The 21,981-nt window shown below is 43.4% G+C and overlaps 2 protein-coding genes across 3 annotated transcripts in view; one reads left to right on the top strand and one right to left on the bottom strand.

Moving 5' to 3' along the window:
- Window positions 1–21,981, top strand: part of LOC142871489 (small ribosomal subunit protein uS14-like) — a 399,345-nt gene that overhangs the window by 226,159 nt on the left and 151,205 nt on the right. The gene's annotated exons all lie outside the window — the stretch shown is intronic.
- On the bottom strand, window positions 10,397–19,304 carry HAUS4 (HAUS augmin like complex subunit 4). 2 transcript variants are annotated; one of them, XM_012752698.3, is made up of 10 exons: window positions 19,157–19,304; window positions 16,980–17,056; window positions 14,690–14,832; window positions 14,471–14,602; window positions 13,964–14,098; window positions 12,683–12,779; window positions 12,023–12,168; window positions 11,730–11,860; window positions 11,350–11,418; window positions 10,397–10,867 (listed from the first exon to the last, which is right to left on the bottom strand). In XM_012752698.3, the coding sequence occupies exons 2-10, from the start codon at window positions 17,032–17,034 to the stop codon at window positions 10,684–10,686; spliced, it is 1,092 nt and encodes a 363-aa protein (XP_012608152.1). In that variant the 5' UTR covers window positions 17,035–17,056; window positions 19,157–19,304; the 3' UTR covers window positions 10,397–10,683. The 2 variants fall into 2 exon arrangements, with proteins under 2 accessions (XP_012608152.1, XP_012608154.1); XM_012752700.2 differs by lacking the exon at window positions 19,157–19,304 and adding an exon at window positions 18,977–19,120.

Here is a 21,981-nt window from a genome sequence, read left to right as displayed (position 1 = left end):
ATGGGCCGTGCTGGCTGGTCTCGCAGATGGCAAGACACTGGTGAGGTCTTCAGGCTGAGGGCCTGCCCCTAGCTTTGTAGGCCCAGAGCCTCCATTTGTTAGCAGTCTCCATATGGCTCCAAATCTCTGGAATGCCCTCACCGGAGACCAGTATTTAAACTACATTGCCAAGACCGGGCATGGTGGCTCACGCCTGTAATCCTAGCACTCTGGGAGGCTGAGGCGGGTGGATTGCTCGAGGTCGGGAGTTTGAAACCAGCCTGATCGAAACCTCGTCTCTACTAAAAATAGAAAGAAATTAATGGACCAACTAAAAATATATATACAAAATATTAGCCAGGCATAGTGGCACATGCCTGTAGTTCCAGGTACTCGGGGGGATGAGGCAGTAGGATTGCTTGAGCCCAGGAGATTGAGGTTGCTGTGAGCTAGGCTGACGCCATGGCACTCACTCTAGCTGGGGCAACAAAGTGAGACTCTGTCTCAAAAAAAAATAATAAGACTGGGTACGGTGGCTCACGCCTGTAATCCTAGCACTCTGGGAGGCCAAGCTGGGTGGATTGCTCAAGGTCAGAAGTTCGAAACCAGCTTGAGCAAGAGTGAGACCCCATCTCCACTAAAAATAGAAAGAAATTAATTGGTCAACTAAAAGTATATAGAAAAAATTAGCTGGGTATGGTGGCGTAGACCTGTAGTCCCAGCTTCTCGGGAGGCTGAGGTAGAAGGATTACTTGAGCCCAGGAGTTTGAGGTTGCTGTGAGCTAGGCTGATGCCATGGCACTGTAGCCCAGACAACAGAGTAAGACTCTGTCTCAAAATAATAATAATAATAATAATAAAATAAACTACATTGCCAATGTCAAGGATAGCACTTTCCAGAGGCTGGGATACTCTTCCCCCTGCCCTCACAGGGTCTTGCTCTCTTGCTGGAGCTAGAGTGCAATGGCATCATCATAACTCACTGAAGCCTCAAACTCCTGGGCTCAAGCGATCCTCCTGTCTCAGCCTCCTGAGTAGTAGCTGGGACTACTGGCACACACCACTACACTCAAATAATTTTTCTATTTTTTTGTAGAGATGGGGTCTCACTCTTGCTGAGGCTGGTCTCAAACTCCTGACCTCAAGCAATCCTTCCACCTTGGCCTCCCAAAGAGCTAGGATTACAGGTGTGAGCCACCATGCCCATGGGGATTCTCATTTGACATATAGGGCATCCTCTTTCCAGAGTCAAGGAACCAGGGAAGCCAAATCCACAAACATGATGTAGCTTGGAGGGTATATGTTTGGACCTAGGACATCAGAGGGTCTGAGGACCACATATTCTGTAGCCAAACTGCCTGGGTTCATGCCAAGGCTCTTCAACTTACAACTTGATGACTTGCATAAGTTACCTGATCTCTCTGCACCTTACTTAGTTTTCTCATGTGTAACATGGAGGCAGTAATACTGCTTACATCAGAAGTTTGCTGTGATAATTAAATGACTTTCTAAGCAGAGTGCTTAGAAATCACATCTGGTACCTAATAAAGTTTCAAAGCTCCTGTTTTATGGAAAGAGCTTGCAACCAGGGCTTGTTCCTGCCCCCAATGTAGCCCCTCTCTCCAGTGACCTAACTCATATCCCCACTTTAGTGTCTGTTTCAAACAGGTTAGGGCTGGATGAAGACTAGAATACCTTGTGTGCTGGTTAGTTTAATGTGTCAACTTGGCTGGCCTATACTACCCAGATATTTAATCAAACACTCATCTAAGCCTGGCACAGAGGTGTGCGCCTGTAGTCCCAGCTACTCGGAGACTGAGGCAAGAGTATCCCTTGAGTCCAGGAGTTCAAGGCCAGCCTGGGCAACATAGGGAGACACCCCCACCCCGCCCCACCCATATCTCTCTCTTTCTCCCTCTTTTTTTTTTGAGACAGAGTCTCACTTTTGTTGCCCTGGCTAGAGTGAGTGCCGTGGCATCAGCCTAGCTCACAGCAACCTCAAACTCCTGGGCTCAAGCGATCCTCCTGCCTCAGCCTCCCAAGTAGCTGGGACTACAGGCATGCACCACCATGCCCGGCTAATTTTTTTTTTTTTGTATATATATTTTTAGTTGGTCAATTAATTTCTTTCTATTTTTAGTAGAGACGGGGTCTCGCTCAGGATGGTTTCGAACTCCCAACCTCGAGCAATCCGCCCGCCTCGGCCTCCCAGAGTGCTAGGATTACAGGCGTGAGCCACCGCGCCCCGGCCTTCCCTCTTTTTTGAAGAGACAAGGTCTTGCTCTGTTTCCCAGGCTGGAGTGCAGTGGTGCAATCATAGCTCACTGCAGCCTCTAATTCCTGGGCTCAAGTAATCCTCCTGCCTCAGTAGCTGGGACTACAGGTGTGTGCCACCATGCTCATCTTTTTTTTTTTTTTTTTTTTTTTAGTTTTAGTTTCTGTAGAGACAGGATATTTTTGTAGAGGATAGGATGAGCAACTGTGCTTGGCTCAAGACTCCATCTCTTAAAAAAAGGAAAAAAGAAGAAGGAACAAAATTAAAACCAGTAATCTAGATATTGCAGTGAAATTGTTCTATAGATGTGGTTGACATCTACTGTCAGCTGACTTTAAATAAAGGAGATTACCTTGATAATGTGGGTAGGTCTCATTCAATGCCTTAATACCTTAAAAGCAGAAACAGGTTTCCTAGAGAAGACATTCTGCCTCAAAACCTCAAAACTGCAGCATCACTACTGCCTATTGTCAGACTGCTGGCCTGCCCTACAGATTTTAGACTTGCCAGCCCCCACAGTCACATCAGCCAATACCTTAAAATACAATCTATATAAAAACATGTTCTGGTCAGGTGCAGTGCTTCACACTTGTAATTCCAGCACTGTGGGAGGCTGACACAGGAGGATTGCTTGAGGCCAGGAGTTCAAGACCAGCCTGGGCAACATATTGAGACCTATCTCTACAAGAAATTAAAATAAAAATTAGCCAGGCATGGTGGTGTATGCCTGTAGCCTCAACTACTTGGGAAGCTAAAGGGGGAAGATTGCTTGAGCCCAGGAGTTTGACGTTGCAGTGAGCTATGATGTCACAATACACTAGCCTGGGCAACAGAGAGAGACCCTATCTCAAAAACATTTTTTTAAATAAAATAAAAAATGAAAATAGATTCTATTATAGGTTCTCTGGAGAACCCTGACTTTGCTCTTTGGATTACCCTTTTCTAAGCCCTAGGCAGACCATTTGCTCTTGGTTACTCATTCTTTCTTCAGCCAGGCTTGGTACGTTTAGGTCTCTCTAAACTTCAGTTGTTTTTTCCTCTGACCAGACCTTAGCCACTGTGACTGAACATCAGCAACTTAAAAATAAACCATCTTTTATGGTAAATTATTTCTACAGGTTGTTAATCTGGTCCATTATGAGTTGACTCCTATGTTTTCAGTGTCTCAAGGTATAAGGAAATCTGTTAGTTCCTTTAATAAAACCTAGTCCAGGTCCTTCAAGATGGGTAATATGGAGAAATTCTTTATGGGGTGAGGAGCAACACAGGGTGGCTGGAACCCAAGGACACTCTTCTTCTTTGGAGATGACCAGGCTGGCCTCTAGGCAGGACTGGGTTTCCTGTTTGTGGTGCTAAGGAAGAATTCAGGGTCACTCCCCAGGACACCTTCATATTCACCTTTTATTGAGAACTTTGAGGGAACAATTTTTTTTTTTTTTTTTTTTGAGACAGAGTCTCACTTTGGTGCCCAGGCTTGAGTGAGTGCCATGGCATCAGCCTAGCTCACAGCAACCTCAAACTCCTGGGCTCAAGCAATCCTCCTGCCTCAGCCTCCCAAGTAGCTGGGACTACTGGCATGTGCCACCATGCCTGGCTAATTTTTTCTATATATATTAGTTGGCCAATTAATTTCTATTTATAGTAGATACGGGTCTCGCTCTTGTTCAGGGTGGTTTCAAACTCCTGACCTTGAGCAATCCGCCTGCCTCGGCCTCCCAGAGTGCTAGGATTACAGGCGTGAGCCACCACGCCCGGCCTTGAGGGAACAATTTTTTATCCAAGGGTCCCAGAGTTTCCTTCACAGAGTGATCCTATTCCAAATTCTGGAGGTGATTTCTCCTCTCATCTCAGGAGAAAAATCAACAGGACTTACCAGATATGGTAGGAGGCAAGTGAAGAGAGGTATGACTATGAAAGAATGAAGGGGAGGCTGTAAATGTAAATCTCTTCTGAGAAGTGTGAGGGGGAGAGGGCAGCCGAGGTCTAAGATGCTAACCCTCAGCTGTCACTGTCACACAGTCCTTCCACATGCCCTCCAAGTCCCTTTCCCATCTATTCCACAATAGAGAACAGCATGTATGAAGGACACTTCTGGCAAACCTTCCACTTCCAGTCAGTGGTAAGAATGAAAAGACCAAGACTAACCACCCTAGTGCTCCCTTCAGGTGGCACCGGACACCCCTTTAGTCCCTTCCCTGACTAAGGAACTGTTTTGAAAGACTTTCTACGAAACTACATTCATGAGCTCAGTAGTTAATTCATTTTTCCATGAAATAATATACTGAATTAAGATACTAATTGACTATAATACCAGCAAAAAGCAAAGGCACTCAAGCAAGATTTTAATATATGTGAAATGATATTCAATGAAGCATTTTCATAATAGGGCAAATTGGAAACAATCTAAATATCTATCATGAGGGAATGGTTAAATGATGATACAGCTATGCTCTAATAATAATATTAGCTAATATTTATGTATATATGGTTGCATATTTATACACAGATCTGGCACTATACACACCAAATCACTCTGGTTACTCTGGGGAGGTAGATTGGGATAATGGGGTATGAGGGTGTCAGAGGGTACATGGTTCAATCTTTTACTTTTTACTGTATATACATCAGTTTGGAAGGTTTTGCTTTTTTGTTTTTGAGACAGAGTCTTGCTTTATTGCCCAGGATAGAGTGAGTGCCATGGCATCAGCCTAGCTCACAGCAACCTCAAACTTCTGGGCTCAAGCAATCCTGCTGCCTCAGCCCCCCGAGTAGCTGGGACTACAGGCATGTGCCACCATGCCCGGCTAATTTTTTCTATATATATTAGTTGGCCAATTAATTTCTTTCTATTTATAGTAGAGATGGGGGTCTCACTCTTGCTTAGGCTGGTTTCGAACTCCTGACCTCGAGCAATGTGCCCACCACGGCCTCCCAGAGTGCTAGGATTACAGGCGTGAGCCACCGTGCCTGGCCTTGGAAGGTTTTTTAATATAGCATGTTTTTGTTTTTAAGCCAGTAAAGATTTTTTTTAAAAAAATCTGTGCAGAAGTGTTGCAAGCAAGTGTTCCATTTTCTGTAGGCTTTTGGAAATAACAGGAACTGGCTCACTGTCCACTGACTCCCATGTCATCGAGGGAGTTAGGGTGGGAACCACTGCCTTGGAAGCCACTTTGCTTTCTCAGGCAATTAGACATCTAAATGTTTCCCTAACCCAGCTCTCTAGAGTCTTGATGGAAGCCATGGGATATTTTTCTCAATTTTGTTCACTTTAAGTGAAAGCTTTCTTGTTACATAATTTGCTCATTCCTAACTCTGTGCTTTCACACACTGCTTCTTCCCCTTTCTCTATCTTTGTTGTCTTTTCCAAAATTCTATTCCTGGTTCACTGCTCTTGGTTTGAAACCACATTTATTTGCACTTCCTGTTACTTTATATTCTTAGACTGTTTTTGTATGTCTACTACTCTCTATAGGTTATAAACATTAAGGACAAGATCCATTTAAAAAAAGTATTATCCTAAGCTAAGCATGGTGGCTCACACCTTAATCCTAGCACTTTTTAAAAAAATGTTTTTAGATGGCCAATTAATTTCTTTCCATTTTTAGTAGAGACAGGGTCTCACTCTTGCTCAGGCTGATTTCGAACTCATGACCTTGAGTGATCCTCCTGCCTTGGCCTCCCAGGGTGCTAGGATAGAATCCTAGCATTTTGAGAGGCTGAGACAGGAGGATCACTTGAGATCAGAAGTTCAAGACCAGACTTAGCAACACAGTAAGACCCCACCCCACCTCCTTCTCTACAAAAAAATAAAATAGAATAAAAATTAGCTGGGCATGTGGAGGGAAAAAAAAAATAAAAAAAAATTAGCTAGGCATGGTGGCACATGCCTGTATTTCCAGTAACTCAGCAGGCTAAGGCAGGAGGATCACTTAAGCCTAGCATTTTGAAGTTGCAATGAGCTATCATGATGCTACTTGCTCTCATGTCCAAGGAACAGAGGGAGACCCAGTCCCCCTGCCAAAAAAAATTTTTTTAAAGATGATTTTTCAGCCCAAATGAACTAATTAAAAAAGAATTATCCTTATTATTTCAAATACCATAATATTTCAAATACCATAATAAATATTTCAAATACCATAATATCCTTATTATTTCAAAAACTGAGTATGGTTCAGAATGAATACCTAATTGAATAAGGAAATGCTGAATGTCATAATAAGTAAGGCACTACGTAGTATCTGACAATTCCCACCTTAACCAAGCAATCAAACTCAGCATAATTAATAGTGAGACATTCCCACCTCATGTGGCTCCAGTGTGATCCAATGTCATCTGTTAAATATTCTTCACAAAAATGTTTAACCCAAATCTAATCAAACCTGTAGATCTATTTATAGTTTGCAGAAAATATGGGCTTACAGCACTGTCTAATAGAACTTTCTGAGTCTGGGCAACATATCGAGAGCTTGTCTCTAAAAAAATAGAATTTTCTGCAATAATGAAAATGTTCTGTATCTGCACTGTCCAGTAACCACCTACCTATTGAAAATTTCATTTCATTTTAATTAACTTAAATTTGAATTTAAATAGCTGCATATGGCTAGTGGCTACTGTATTGGACAGGAGAGGAACAAGTTACATACCACAAGGAAAGAGTTAAGACAATGGAACATTCTACAAGGTAACTGACCTGGATTTTTCAGAAAGTCAATTTCACTAAAAAAAAAAATGAGAGGAATGTTTTATGTTTTAAAAAATCAAAGAAATCTAACATCCAAATGCAAGACATGAAACTTTTTGAACCCTAGACCCAGGAAAAAGTGGAGAAACTTGAATATGGCCTGGTTAATAGATATTATGGAATTATTAATTTTTTAGGTATAATAATATTATTAGTTACACAAGGGAGTGCTCTTACTTTTAGGATTTGCCTATTGAAATATTTAGAAAATGAAGAGTCATGATATCTGTAACTTACTATAAATGGTTCAGAAAAAAAGTCTGTATATTTGTATCTATTTTTTTTTTTTTGAGACAGTCTCCCTTTGTTGCCCGGGCTAGAGTGCTGTGGCGTCAGCCTACCTCCCAGCAACCTCAAACTCCTGGGCTCAAGCAATCCTTCTGCCTCAGCCTCCTGAGTAGCTGGGACTACAGGCATGCACCACCGTACCCAGCTAATTTTTTTTTTTTTTTTTTTTGAGACAGAGTCTCACTTTGTTGCCCAGGCTAGAGTGAGTGCCATGGCGTCAGCCTAGCTCACAGCAACCTCAAACTCCTGGCTCAAGCAATCCTCCTGCCTCAGCCTCCCGAGTAGCTGGGACTACAGGCATTCGCCACCATGCCCGGCTAATTTTTTGTATATATATTAGTTGGCCAATTAATTTCTTTCTATTTTATAGTAGAGACGGGGTCTCGCTCTTGCTCAGGCTGGTTTCGAACTCCTGACCTCGAGCAATCCGCCCGCCTCGGCCTCCCAGAGAGCTAGGATTACAGGCGTGAGCCACCGCGCCTGGCCTTTTTTTTTAATATATATTAGTTGGCCAATTAATTTCCTTCTATTTACAGTAGAGACAGGGTCTCGCTCTTGCTCAGGCTGGTCTCCAACTCCTGAGCTCAAACGATCTGCCAGTCTCCGCCTCCCAGAGTGCTAGGATTACAGGTGTGAGCCTCTGTGCCCGGGCTGTATATTTATATCTAAATCTTTATTGGGAGGAGAGGGAAAGAGAAATATTGGCTATTTCTGAGGTTTTCAATTAATCTTTTTTTTTTTTAATTTGAGACAGGGTCTTGCTCTGTTGCCTCGGCTAGAGTACAGTGGTGTCATCATAACTCATTGCAACCTCCAACTTCTGGGCTCAAGCAATCCTCCTGCCTCAGTCTCCCAAGTAGCTGGGACTATAGGCATGCACCACTAATGCCTGGCTAAGTTTTGTATTTTTTGTAGAATATAGTATCTTGCTATGTTTCCAAGGCTGGTCTCAAATTCATGGCCTCAAGCAATCCTCCCACTTTGGCCTCCAAAGTGCTGGGATTACAGACATGACCTACCATGCCCAGCTGTTTTTCCATTAACTTGCCATTTGTTCATTTTGTGTCAGCCAACATTTGCTTATGGATAAATGAGAGTGTATTAGTCTGTTTTCTGTTGCTTATAATACCTGAAACTGGGTAATTTATAAAGAAAAGGAATTTGTTTTTTATAGTTATGGAGTCTGGGAAGTCCAAGGTCAAGGGGGTACTTCTAATGAGAGCCTTCTTGCTAGTGAGAATTCTCTGAACTGAAGAGTCCTGAGGGGGCTGGCACATGGTAGCTATCATTTGGTAAGGAGCTGAGCATGCTACCTCAGGTTTCTATTCCCCTTTTGTTTTCTCTTCTTTTTTCCTTTTTCTTGTTTTTTGGGGTTTTTTTTTACTATTTAGATATTTTAAACATCTTTTTTTTTTTTTTTTTTTTTGAGACAGAGTTTCACTTTGTTGCCCAGGCTAGAGTGAGTGCCGTGGCGTCAGCCTAGCTCACAGCAACCTCAAACTCCTGGGCTCAAGCGATCCTCCTGCCTCAGCCTCCCGAGTAGCTGGGACTACAGGCATGCGCCACCACGCCCGGCTAATTTATATATATATATATATTAGTTGGCCAATTAATTTCTTTCTATTTATAGTAGAGACGGGGTCTTGCTATTGCTCAGGCTGGTTTCGAACTCCTGACCTCGAGCAATCCGCCCGCCTCGGCCTCCCAGAGTGCTAGGATTACAGGCGTGAGCCACCACGCCCGGCCTACATCTTTTATTTTAATTTAATTTTTTCCTTTATTTTTTTGCTCTCATCCTCATATAGAATTTTATTTTTAAATTAATGATTGTATGTATTCAAGGGGTACATAGTGATGTTTCAATATATATAATGTATAGTGATCATATCAGGGTAATTAGCATATCCGTTCTTCCTATTCTTTTTTTTTTAGACAGAGTCTCGCTTTGTTACCCAGGCTAGAGTGAGTGCCATGGTGTCAGCCTAGTTCACAGCAACCTCAAACTCCTGGGCTCAAGCAATCCTGCTACCTCAGCCTCCCGAGAAGCTGGGACTACAGGCATGTGCCACCATGCCCAGCTAATTTTTTCTATATATATATTAGTTGGCCAATTAATTTGTTTTCTATTTATAGTAGAGACAGGGTCTCACTCTTGCTCAGGCTGGTTTCGAACTCCTGACCTTGAGCAATCCGCCCACCCGCCTCGGCCTCCAAGAGTGCTAGGATTACAGGCTTGAGCCACTGCCCCCAGCCTCTTCCTATTCTTATAAAACCACCAGTTCTACTGCCACAATAGCACATTAATCTATTATCCCATTAATCAACGAATGATCCAATCATCTCTTAAGGGACCCAAGTCTCAATACTGCCACATTGGGGACTAAGTTTCAACATGAGTTTTGAAGGGGACATTATAACTATAGCAAGTGGTAAGCAACATTTACAGAAGATTTGATGTTGAGTTGAAGACCTTAATGCTTTCTATAAATCAATGCAGAACACCATTTGATCTTAGCAGAAGAATGCCCCAGACAGTCTCTCTGGAAAGTATTTTGAGAAGCTGAGTAGGATCTTCTAAATAAAGGTAGAGGCCTTCGGCTTCTGTTTTCAGTTCCCAATTTCGCCACCAGCCAGGACCCTGCCTTGTTCTTAGCTAAGTAGACCATTGAACCTGGTTCCTCAGAGTGATTTCCTCCCATCCTCTGCCTTCGAAGAGAAACACAGTTCTCAAACCACACCAGAGGGAACTAGGAGCACAAACAGCTTATGTCCTTTCCTATAATTGAGCTGGATGCCAGCTTCTTATTATAATTGCCTCACTGATAGCCACAGTGACAAAATAGTTCCGTACCTGCCTAAGCACCTAGCACTCCTCTGGAGATGACAGTTCTTTAAAAAAGCAAGCCCACATTTAATCTACTTCTGCTCTCCCAGACGAGGCCTCTAAGACTTGATGTGGGCAGGCTGGCACTTTTACTTCCTACTCTTTGCATACCGTAAGCAATATAGATCTGTCTCTATTCAGATCCACTCAGCAACCCCTCCTTACCCACATAGCCTTAGATGTTCTTTCTCCAACTTTACCCCCCAAAAATAACTAAAACCGCAAGACATAATATCATCCCTTTATTCAGGAGACAATCAAATATAATACAGGGCTGACACAGACAAACAACTATGCATAAAATTATATAAATCTGCTTGCTACATTTTCCAAAAGAGGTCCAGTCATTGTAGACAAGAAAGAGAAACCAGGAGGGTGCCTAAACACCTGCAGTGTTTGAAGCCAGCATCTCCACACTCCCTTATAATGATGAAGGCAGCCCCAGGTGAAAATGGTCCTGCTAGTAGGAAGAGTACGAGGCTGTGCAGAAGCCATGCTTCCTGGCCCTGCCAGCACTCAGTGGTAGGCCTTGTTGAACTCCTGGAGAGCCCAGCGCTTGTTCTCGGTTGCCTGCTTGAGTTGAGTGTACTCTTTTACCAGCCTGTCAAACTCCTCCCCAAGGACCTCATAGGTGTTCAGGACCTGTCTCGACTTTTCCATGTCCTGTTCTTGTAGGCGAATAGCTCCCTCCAAACGGTCCCTAAGAGCCCAGGCAGAGAAGGTACAGTATAAGGATCTTGCTCCTCAGACAGTAAACAAGAATGGGAACTTTTTTTTTTTTTTGAGACAGAGTCTCGCTTTGTTACCCAGGCTAGAGTGAGTGCCATGGCATCAGCCTAGCTCACAGCAACCTCAAACTCCTGGGCTCAAGCAATCCTTCTGCCTCAGCCTCCTGAGTAGCTGGGACTACAGGCATGCGCCACCATGCCCGGCTAAGTTTTTCTATGTATATTAGTTGGCCAATTAATTGCTTTCTATTTATAGTAGAGACGGGGTCTCACTCTTGCTCAGGCTGGTTTCAAACTCCTGACCTTGAGCAATCCACCCACCTCGGCCTCCCAGAGTGCTAGGATTACAGGCATGAGCCACCGTGCCCAGCCTGGGAACATTTTTAAATGAATGAGTCTAGAGAGTGTGGGAACCATCTGTGAACAGCCATACCAGGCTCTTGAGAGTTCTCACCTAATGAGACGATGAATCTCCACTTTCTCGGCAGTGTAAGTATCAGACAAAATCTTTAGCTCCTCCATCCTGACAGAGGGAAGAAAGAAATGTCCTGACAGCAGCAAAGTTAGGAATGGACACAGTACCCGCCCATGGTCAGGGTGTGGGCTACGCAGTGACAGGATAAACAAGGTCACCCTGAATCCCTGAGCAATTGATCTCATAGTAAAGCGCCTACTTCAGGGGGCTGTAAAAGAAAAGACTCGAGAATGTTGAGAGCTTTTGGGTAATCCAAATGCTCATACTGCTTCGTGACATTGACTGGATACACCAAGGTGAGGGAGGGAGGGCCGGTGTGTGAGACAGAATCCTTTAGATCTGCAGGGCTCACGGCTCACCTCAGCTTCAGGATCATGGCACTGCACTTGATTTCCAGGTACTGGGCATTGATGCGGTCTAGCTCAGACTGGGTCTGCAGCCGGTGTTCCTGAAGAAGCCTCTGCAGCAAGGTGAGGCAGCGGAGAAGCACCTGAGCCCCCAAGAGGAAGGAGGAAGAGGGCATAAATAAAGACAGCAGAAAAGAAAATCTTGGTTTCCCCAAAGAAACCCCCAAGAAATCCTTGGTTTCCCCAAAGGTGCCCCTGGGTTCAGGGTAAAAGAGACAGGAGGCTGTCCCACTGCCCTGACAAACCTGGGAGTAGGTGGCACTCTTCTTCTCCAGAAGCACCATCTGCTCCTTCTGCTGGCTCTTGGCTTCCTGGCACTGCTGCTTCTCACCCACCAGGACCTCTGCCAGTTTCCACACCTTTGCTGCCTTCAGGGTTTCACTGTCAGCATCTGGGCAAGGGCACAGAGGACTGACAGGAAAACCCTAATAGCTATTGCCCCTTTAAGGCTGTTTTTCAGTGCCCTGATTCTACCTCTAGTCCTACAAATTCTGCCTTCTTCCAGGTTTTCTTCTGATGCCTGTTAGAAATGGTCCATTCTCATAATTTAGTTCTATTCCCTCATACCTTTGATTTCAGATTTGGCCCTTAATTCTTAAGTCATAGAAATAAAGATAAAGGCAACACATATGAGCCTGAACTTTCCTCCCTATGTCATTTGGATCCTCCTAAGACAGAACTCATCCTTCCCTGCAGCAGGAGGACACTCCCACTCAGCATCTTGCTGAATAAAAGAAGTCCTTACAAAAATCCCTATTTTTATTCCACAGGCAAGGAAACAAATAAGCGTGTCTGATGCTTCTAAGCTTCTGTCCCAAATCTAAAATTCAACCACATTATTCTCAAAAGAGCAGATTAGGAACCCTGAATGCCACCTGTGAGCATAACAGAGAGCTAGCACTCACCTGAATTGGGATCATGGTAGCACAGCAGAGTGAAACATTTCTTCTTCAGCTGCTCTTCCACTTCTAGCTGGAGTCGTGCTCTCATCCACACAAAGTCCTACAGCCACAGAAGCAAAAAGAGCAATGCAAATAGACTTTCAGAACTAGGAAGACCCAGCCAATGAATACATGATGATAACCAAAGAAAACGCATGGAGAGACATCAAGGAAACTCATTTCTTGCCTATCAAATTAGCAAAGAATAAAATGACTGTCAAGATCCCATGTGGTGGCGGGGCGTGGTGGCTCACGCCTGTAATCCTAGCACTCTTGGAGGCCGAGGCAGGCGGGCGGATTGCTCAAGGTCAGGAGTTCGAAACCAGCCTGAGCAAGAGTGAGACGTCTCTACTATAAATAGAAAGAAATTAATTGGCCAACTAATATATATAGAAAAAATTAGCCAGGCATGGTGGTGCATGCCTGTAGTCCCAGCTACTCAGGAGGCTGAGGCAGCAGGATCACTTGAGCCCAGGAGTTTGAGGTTGCTGTGAGCTAGGCTGACGCCATGGCACTCACTCTAGCCTGAGCAACAAAGTGAGACTCTGTCTCAAAAAAAAAAAAAAAAAAAAAAAAAATCCCATGTGTGTGAAAACCTAGGGAGCTGGGAGCCCTGGAATACCTTTCTGGAGAGCAGTTTGGCAGTAGGTACCAATATGTTCTATGTGTATAAGCTCTGACCAGGGATCCCACTTCTAGCACCGACACTAGGGAAATAATCACATGAGGGCAAAGACACATGTGAACTAATATGCTTATTCAGTGTGGTTTCTAACAGCAAAAGTGTAGAAAGAATATCTATCAGTAAGGTTAAGCAAATTATGCTACATCCATACAGTGGATCCTAGCAGTGATTTAAATTGATGATACAAGAAAAGTAAGCTCTACTCTTGTGTCTAGACACCATGCTGAGAGTGCCATAGGAGGTACCATCTTATTTACATTTATTTATTGACTTGAAAAAGAGTCCAAAATATGTTACAGGAAAACAGACTACACACTCACTATACAAGCATGGAGGGTATAATACCATTTATGTCAAGCTGTTTATAATAATATTGTGTTCCTATATGTAGTATTTCAGCTTTTACTTGCTTCTGTGTAATGTTTTTCTTATTTGAGTTTGACTACCCTAAATGTGTATCATTTTTACAAAAATGATAAAGCTTAACAAAAGAATTTTAAAGATATAGGATAAATTAAGCCATTTTACTTCTTTGGTCCCAATATCTGCCCACTCCCAACCTCTGAGGGTGGCATGAGTTCCAGAAGGTCTGCTTTCTCCAGCCCTAGCAGTGGAGGTATCTCCCTCTCCTGGCTAGGGCCTAAGAGCCGTGTCAGTTCAGTCACAAGTAGCCGCTGTTCAAGGGTCTCATGAAACTGAGAAAGACAGAGAGAATTAAAAAACAGAGGTGACTATAAAACAACTCCCACTCTACCTCTTCCATCCTCATGAACCAGTTCTTCACACACAAGTCATCAAGAGGATGACTTGTCTGATGACAAGTCCTCAGACATGTCATCCTCTTCAGTTACCTCCGCGGCTGCAAGTGCCCTCTCCTGTCAATCGTTCTATTTCAAACCCTGGCAACACACCTGCTCCTTCCCCCATAATTAAAGTCCATTTCTTTTTTGATAACCCATTTACCAAAGCTCCTATTTCTCCTAGATCACATCATCAGACAAAGCCACAGTTGGCCTGGTCATTTCTATAGGTGGTAACTGAACCTCACTTCATTTTTTCTGCCTTACCTTTTTGTCCTCAGAAGTTAAATTTGTGTCTTGTGTCTTCACATAGTAGTCCACAAGCAGCTCTTGAATGATTCTCTGTAAAATCTCAGACCTCAACCATGTTGTCTTATGCAGTCGAACTTCCTTCCATGCCTAGAAAACCCAAAAATCCCAGGTAAAAACCTCTCCCTCTGGAGAATATTCCCTTCCTCCTATCATTTCTTCTCCCAGGGCCCTTACCTGAGCCTGCTCCTTTGCCAGGGTGAGGCTTAAGCCACTCTCGTCCACATGCTGTGAGAGGCTCAGGAGCAGCTTGCTGAAGTATGGGTTCTGTAACAGGTCCTCTTCACTCAGGTTACAAGGAGGAAGCTGTTTGCTGCACACTTAATGGCATGTCCCCCAGAGGGACAAAAAAGCAAAAAAAGGTATGAACTCTTACTTTACATAATTGAGCATATCTTAATATTCACTTCCAATAAACCCCTAAAACCTAGGTTTTTCATAGGAAAGGTTTCTAAATCAAGCAAGATGTTTTTTTAAAAAATCCACAAATAGGCTGGGCATGGTGGCTCATGCCTGTAATCCTAGCACTCTGGGGGGCCAAGGCGAGAAGATCACTCAAGGTCAGGAGTTCAAAACCAGTCTGAGCAAGAGTGAGACCCTATCTTTTCTAAAAATAGGAAGAAATTAGCTGGACAACTAAAAATATATAGAAAAAATTAGCTGGGCATGGTGGCACATTCCTGTAGTCTCAGCTACTCGGGAGGCTGAGGCAGAAGGATTGCTTGAGCCCAAGAGTTTGAGGTTGCTGTGAGCTAGCCTGATGCCACAGCACTCTAGCCTAGGCAACAGAGCAAGACTCTGTCTCAAAAAGAAAACAACAACCAAAAAAACCCACAAATAAACTAAACACAATACTCAAGATAACAAGCATTTATGTTGTATACAGGGATATTAGTCAAGGGGGAATAAGTATCCAATAAAACTAAGATCTTAGAAAATAGAAATGCAGTAGGTTAATATTAGACAAAGAGAATCAAGAATAAGGGACCTTTAGTAGAAATCACCACAGTATTCAAAATGCCTCATTCACCCAGAATTACTAGAGTTCTTAAGGAAGGGAAAAAAACACATGTAAGTTTACAACTTTGGATGTGATCTCTAGTCACATAAGCAAGACAGACAGAAAGTATAGTCTTTTTTTTTTTTTTTTGAGACAGAGTCTCACTCTGTTACCTGGGCTAGCATGCCGTGGTATCAGCCTAGCTCACAGCAACCTCAAACTCCTGGGCTCAAGCAATCCTACTGCCTCAGCCTCCCGAGTATCTGGGACTACAGGCATGCGCCATCATGCCCGGCTAATTTTTTCTATATATATTAGTTGGCCAATTACTTTATTTCTATTTATAGTAGAGACGGGGTCTCGCTCTTGCTCAGACTGGTTTTGAACTCCTGACCTTGAGCAGTCCGCCCGCCTTAGCCTCCAGAGTGCTAGGATTACAGGCGTGAGCCACTGTACCGGCCTAACTAACCAATTCTTAACCCATATATGTACAGAACGGTACAAGCATGAGAAAAAAAACAAGAAGTTGGGGTCCTCTGGTTATTCCCTATGTACAAGGGGCTTTCTTCCATCTCTTTTCCCATATGCCCTCTCCTGGGGTCTTTTACCCGTACTTACCAAAACACTCAAATTATCTTTCTTTTGAACATTATACACAAATTCCTTTTAGAGAATACCAACTGAAGGATTTGATATGGAAAGACTCTAAAGGTAGAAAATGCAAGTTCTTGAAGATATAAAAAGGAGGCCGGGTGCAGTGGCTCATGCCTGTAAATCCTAGCACTCTGGGAGGCCGAGGCGGGTGGATCACTCAAGATCAGGAGTTCGAAACCAGCTCTGAGCAAGAGCGAGACCCTGACTCTACCATAAATAGAAAGAAATTAATTGGCCAACTAAAAATATATAGAGAAAAATTAGCCAAGCATGGTGGCACATGCCTGTAGTCCCAGCTACTCGGGAGGCTGAGGCAGCAGGATTGCTTGAGCCCAAGAGTTTGAGGTTGCTGTGAGCTAGGCTGGACGCCATGGCACTCTAGCCAGGGCAACAAAGTGAGACTCTGTCTCAAAAAAAAAAAAAAAAAGATATAAAAAGGATTTGAGATGTAAAAAGAACTCAAGATATAGAAGGATTTCAGATTTTAGAGAACAAAAGATGAGAAAATTCAAGACATAAGAAGGAAGCCTTGAAGGAATTTGTTGGCCACTCTTTGTAATGTCTGATAATACAGCTTGGGAGCATCTTGAGTTTTTAGTCTGCTGCACAAGCAGATACTGAACCTACACTAACATGAGTTGGTATCATCTGTTTTCCAATAACAGAATATTCAAGAATCTCCATATATTCTAGGCTTCTATGAAAGAAACCACACTGGTGAACATTGTAAATCCTTTTTATTACAGAAGGCAAGAACATAGATAAGACCTCTTTGGATAAATCATCAAACCTTTTGCAAATGGCTATGCTTACCTTGTTGAAGTATTTCCATCCCTTCTCCAGGTGAGCAGAAATCTCCAGATGCCATTTGATTTGCTTAGGATTCTTATCTATGGAATCAAGTGGGGGAAAAAAAAAAAGGTGAATAAACAGCTGGCTGCTCCAGGTAAAACTACCTTGGGTTTGAGTTTTATTGTCCACAAGCTGGGAAGGAATCTCAGGGATGCCTTTTATAGAGCACAACTATATCACATATTCAGGGTCCCAAGCTCTTATATGGTTTTTATCGACAGACTTACAATCACCAAAACATTTCACATTCTAAGCATATAAAGGTGTCCATTTGTTCCAAGCTGTCCAAAACAAGTCTCCTAAAAAGAAAGAAAACTGAGCCGGGCATGGTGGCTCACGCCTGTAATCCTAGCACTCTGGGAGGTTGAGGTGAGCGAATTGCTTGAGGTCATGAGTTTGAAACCAGCTTGAGCAAGAGCAAGACCCCCATCTCTACTATAAATAGAAAGCAATTAATTGGCCAAATAATATATATAGAAAAAATGAGCCGGGCATGGTGGCGCATGCCTGTAGTCCCAGCTACTTGGGAGGCTGAGGCAGTAGAATTGCTTGAGCCCATGAGTGTGAGGTTGCTGTGAGCTAGGCTAACACCACTGCACTCACTCTAGCCTGGGCAACAAAGTAGGACTGTGTCTCAAAAAAAAAAGAAAGAAAACTTTCCAATTCACTAGAATCTAAACAAGAGGATTCTCCACCACAATTATGTCAGTTAAAACTGAGCTGCTGCTTTCCAGTTATGAGTGAACTAGGGAGAGAAAAAATCAAAGTCTGCTTTCTTTCCCCCAGTCAAATAACTCAGCTATCAAATTCCATAATAGTGTTTTTGTGCTTCTTTAACTTGTCCTTTCATCTAAGATCTGTTGGTAGTTTTTGATCATTAACTCTAGAATCATCCCTCAGGAGTGACAAATCATTCCACACTTGAACAACAACAACTGGTTTTCATATAACAGCATTAGCAAAGAGCACCTGGAGGAAAGAGCATGACAAGAAGACTGACAGTGAGGTCAGTGCCAACAGAGTGATGCACAGGTATAGTTAATACCGCTGCAGCTGGGACGTGATCTGTGTTTTGCCAGAACATGGAGGACACAGAAAAGAGTGACACCAGCAAAGAGAGGCAGTAAAGATGGACAGAGTTTGGACTCAGGAGACAAAATTTTTCCCTTGACATTATTTTCCATGTTTGTGCTCCACCCCCTCCTCTTGTAGGGTATCAAACTCCAAAGGACAGAAGAGCCTCCCAGAGCAGAACAGTCATTGAAGGTTATTATGATTTAACACTTCATGTTCACAGAACATTTGGTTTACTTGCTCGTTTTATGAGTAACATCAAAGTAACTACTCATTTGTTTTGTAACATGGTCCAGAGGAGGACCCAGCCGAGGCAGAATGCTAGGACTTAATTTTCAGCTCTTGCTTCTGTGTGAATTTAAGGGAAATTCCTTTTTTGTGCCAAACTTTTTTCCACCTGCAAAACTGAGATAACGATTACTGCCTTGGATGAGACATTAAGAATTAATAGCACAATTGACTTGTCAACAAAAGCCACTACTTAGTTAAGCTCAGTGTTTTAACAATTCTGTTTATCATTGATGTTGATCTAAGCCTGCAAATAAAAAGTTTTGCAGGCAAATTTTGCACACGGCAATCAGGACCAACTTAAACTTCAAAAAGTTAGCTGTTTTCACTTCCCTGGAGGAACTGCCCACTTGGGGGTTCTTTAGGGTGCTTTTCTTTACCCTTTTTAAAGGTTACAGGGCGTGAATGGCAATCAGACTGGCAATCAGACTCGATTCTCCACCCTCTGCACTCAGACGTGTTAAAACGCTGCTACAGGGACCCAAGCATTTAAATGTTCTGACTCAGGCGTCTTTTAAATTCTTAGAGCTGTCTTTACACGCTGCACTGAACGTTAAATTGATTTTACAGGTATTTTCACAAGATGTGACCCTTACAGCGCCCGAGATGAATCAAAATGCAGAACGGGCTCTCCGGCGCCTACTTCCATTCTGTCTGGGCGGCCAAGGATTCCCAAGGGCGAGGACGGCCGAGGCCGGAGGCCGGGGGCTGGCCAGATTGACTCTTCCGGCGCTCCTCCTCCCAGCAGCGCCGCCCGCCCAACCTCTAAAGCAAACCTGCAAACCCTGGGACCGCTGAAGCAACGGAGGCAGTGCCGAGGAGCCTGAGGAGGGCTGGGCGGCAGCGTCTACACCCGGGACCCTGCCCGCGCCAGGGCTCCGGAACTTCACACTCCAGCCTCGCGCTGGGGCTGGGGGAAGCGAGATCGAGGAGGACAGCGCAGGAAGGCCCGGGGAGGAGAGGAGGCTGAAAGTGCTGCAGAGGCCGCGAGGGAGGAAGGAGTGGGCGGGGCCGCACTCGAGGCGGGAACGGCAGGCCCCGCCCCTCGCCGGGCGCGCGCCCTTGGGCGCCAACGGTCAGCGAACCTGGGTTGTGGAAACCGGGCTGGGAAAGAGGGCAGCTTCAGAAGGCTTCTTTAACCCCCTTCTCCTTAGTCCCTCTGCCAGTGAAGGGCAAATGTTGAGAAAATGGTAACATTAAGAAAATTGCTAACATTTATTGTGGGCCTTCGATGAGTCAGGCACTATACCAAGCGTTTTGCTTTCCCCACCTCATTTAGTTCTTATAGGGCCCTGTGGGGAAGTCACTATCACACCCCTTTTACAGAGGGGAAAACTAAGGCACAAAGAGGTTAAGTTCAAGGTCGCCGTTTGCTGGGTGTAAACCTGTCCCGGTGGCCCGCTGAACCTTCCCAGACCTGCCACCCACACTGCGCCCTGTCAGTCTCCTCACCCCGGCATGGATGTCTCTTAGGCACTGCCCGCCCAGCCCCGCCCCATGCCTGGCACTGTTCACAGACCCCCTGTCTGCTCCCTCTACCCTCCCTTTTATCTCTCATCCTTCATTCACTTCTGTCTTAATCTTAAACCCAACCCCCACCCGCACCCCCACACCTTACACCCTCTTCTTTGCAAACTTGCCTGGCATCTAATAGGAGGTAAATTATTTTTAAAAATAAAAGCCGGGTGTGGTGACAGTTGTCCCAGCTCCTCAGGAGGCTGAGGATCGTTTGAGCCCAGGAGTTCTAAACTGGAGGTTACAATGAGCTATAATCCTGCCACTGCTCTCCAGCCTGGACCACAGAGTGAGACCCTGTCTCTAAAAAAAAAAAAAAAAAATTAAAAAATAAAGAAAATTAATATTTGATTCTAAGTAAAATGTACCGAGGCTATCATATCTCTTGTATCAGGGAAGCCGATATCCTGGAGTGGTAGGGAAGGAATCTCAGGGCTAGATGTGCTGGGAGATGGAGAATTTCACCTCTTCCTTTAGTACCAGCTAGAGAATTCTAGAGAAATGGTGTGGTCCAGTGCAGAAATGTTATATCCTTGATCTGTCTGTCAGCTGCCACCTTTCGTGTTTACTAGTAGAGTGCTGTTATTTTCTAAGGCTTTTAAAAATCATTTATGCTTCCTCAACTCTGTAGTGCAGCAACATTAAATATCAGGCATAATGTCCCTAACAAACAGCACTTGGAACAAGCATGCTTTGGTGACTCAGAGCTGATCAGAAGTCTACTGAAATGTTGTCTTCCAGATTTGACAAGTTCTCTAATATGGTACTATTTAGCTTTGGTAAAGTACTTGGTGAATGAGGAGGTGAAGGGTGCAGAAGCCTGTCTTCAGGTAGGAGGATAGAGGGGATAGTGATGGGAAGCCTTGAATTAGATCAGACTTTCATGTGCAATTATCTGTTCTGTCTCTGTTTCTAACAAGCTGTGTGACCTTGGGCTTCAGGTTCCTCATCTGTCAAAAGGAGGAAATAACATATTTCTAGCTCCTCCAATCTCAGTGTTGATGTAATGATCAAATGAGATAATGGCTGAGAAAGTGCATTGGAAAGACTATAAAAGTGGGGTGTTTTAAATTGACACTTATTAAGCACTTATTAAGTGCCTTGGGAGAGACACAAAGATAAATATGACCCAGTCTCTGCCCTGAAGTTCATAATCTAGTTTAGAAGATAAGACATATGACGTGGAAAGCAAATAATACAAGGCAGCAAATAGGTGTCAAAAGAGCCGTTTAGATTATAAATATTAGAGAAACTTGAAGAAGGTACAGAATTCTTTCTGCAGAAATAGATAGGAAAGACTATGAAATAAATCTTATTTTTGTTGGGCCTGAAAGGTTAGAGAAAATGTGGATCATTTAGAATGGAGAAAACATCCCAGCAAATGGAAGCAGAGACAAGGAGTATAAGCTGTATTCTAGGTCCAAGAGGAGATAGGACCAGCTGAAGTGAAGGATTTTATAGGCTAGAAAGTTGAGCCTATAGACCATGCTGGCAGTTAAAAATGTAGCAAAGTACTGAAAAAACAATCACAATCAGACACCATCTGGTGTCCTTGAGCAAGAAAAAATTGCAAGAGGAGTCCTAGAATTCATTCATATTTCCTCTCCTCTCTCTCCTTTCCCTCTCTTCCTTTTTTCCCAGATTTTTTTTTAAAAAAACAGCTTCATGGAGGTATTTAGGCATACAACATTTATAGTGTAAAATTCAATAAATTTTGGCACAACTATACATCCATGAAACCATCACCACAATCAAAATAGTGAACATAGGAATCTGTCTTCATGGGAAAAAAAAGAAAGAAAGAAAAAATATAAGTAGATAAAAATTTAAATTAAAAAAAAACAAGATAATGAACATATGCATCACCCTCTAAAAGTTTACTTGTGCCCCCTTTTTAATGCTTTCTCTAGCCCCTCCCTGACCTAGTCAACCACTGATCTGCTATCACCTTATAGAATCTTATAATATATAAATGGAATCAAATAAAGATGCACTCTTTTTTGTCTGGCTTCTTTTACTCAGCATAATTATCTTGAGATACATGTTGTTACTAGTATCAATAATTAATCTTTTAAGTTAATGTTGT

This window comes from Microcebus murinus, chromosome 6 (assembly GCF_040939455.1).
Source record: "Microcebus murinus isolate Inina chromosome 6, M.murinus_Inina_mat1.0, whole genome shotgun sequence".
Classification (NCBI taxonomy): Eukaryota; Metazoa; Chordata; class Mammalia; order Primates; family Cheirogaleidae; genus Microcebus; species Microcebus murinus.
This window is presented reverse-complemented; position numbering and strand designations above follow the sequence as displayed.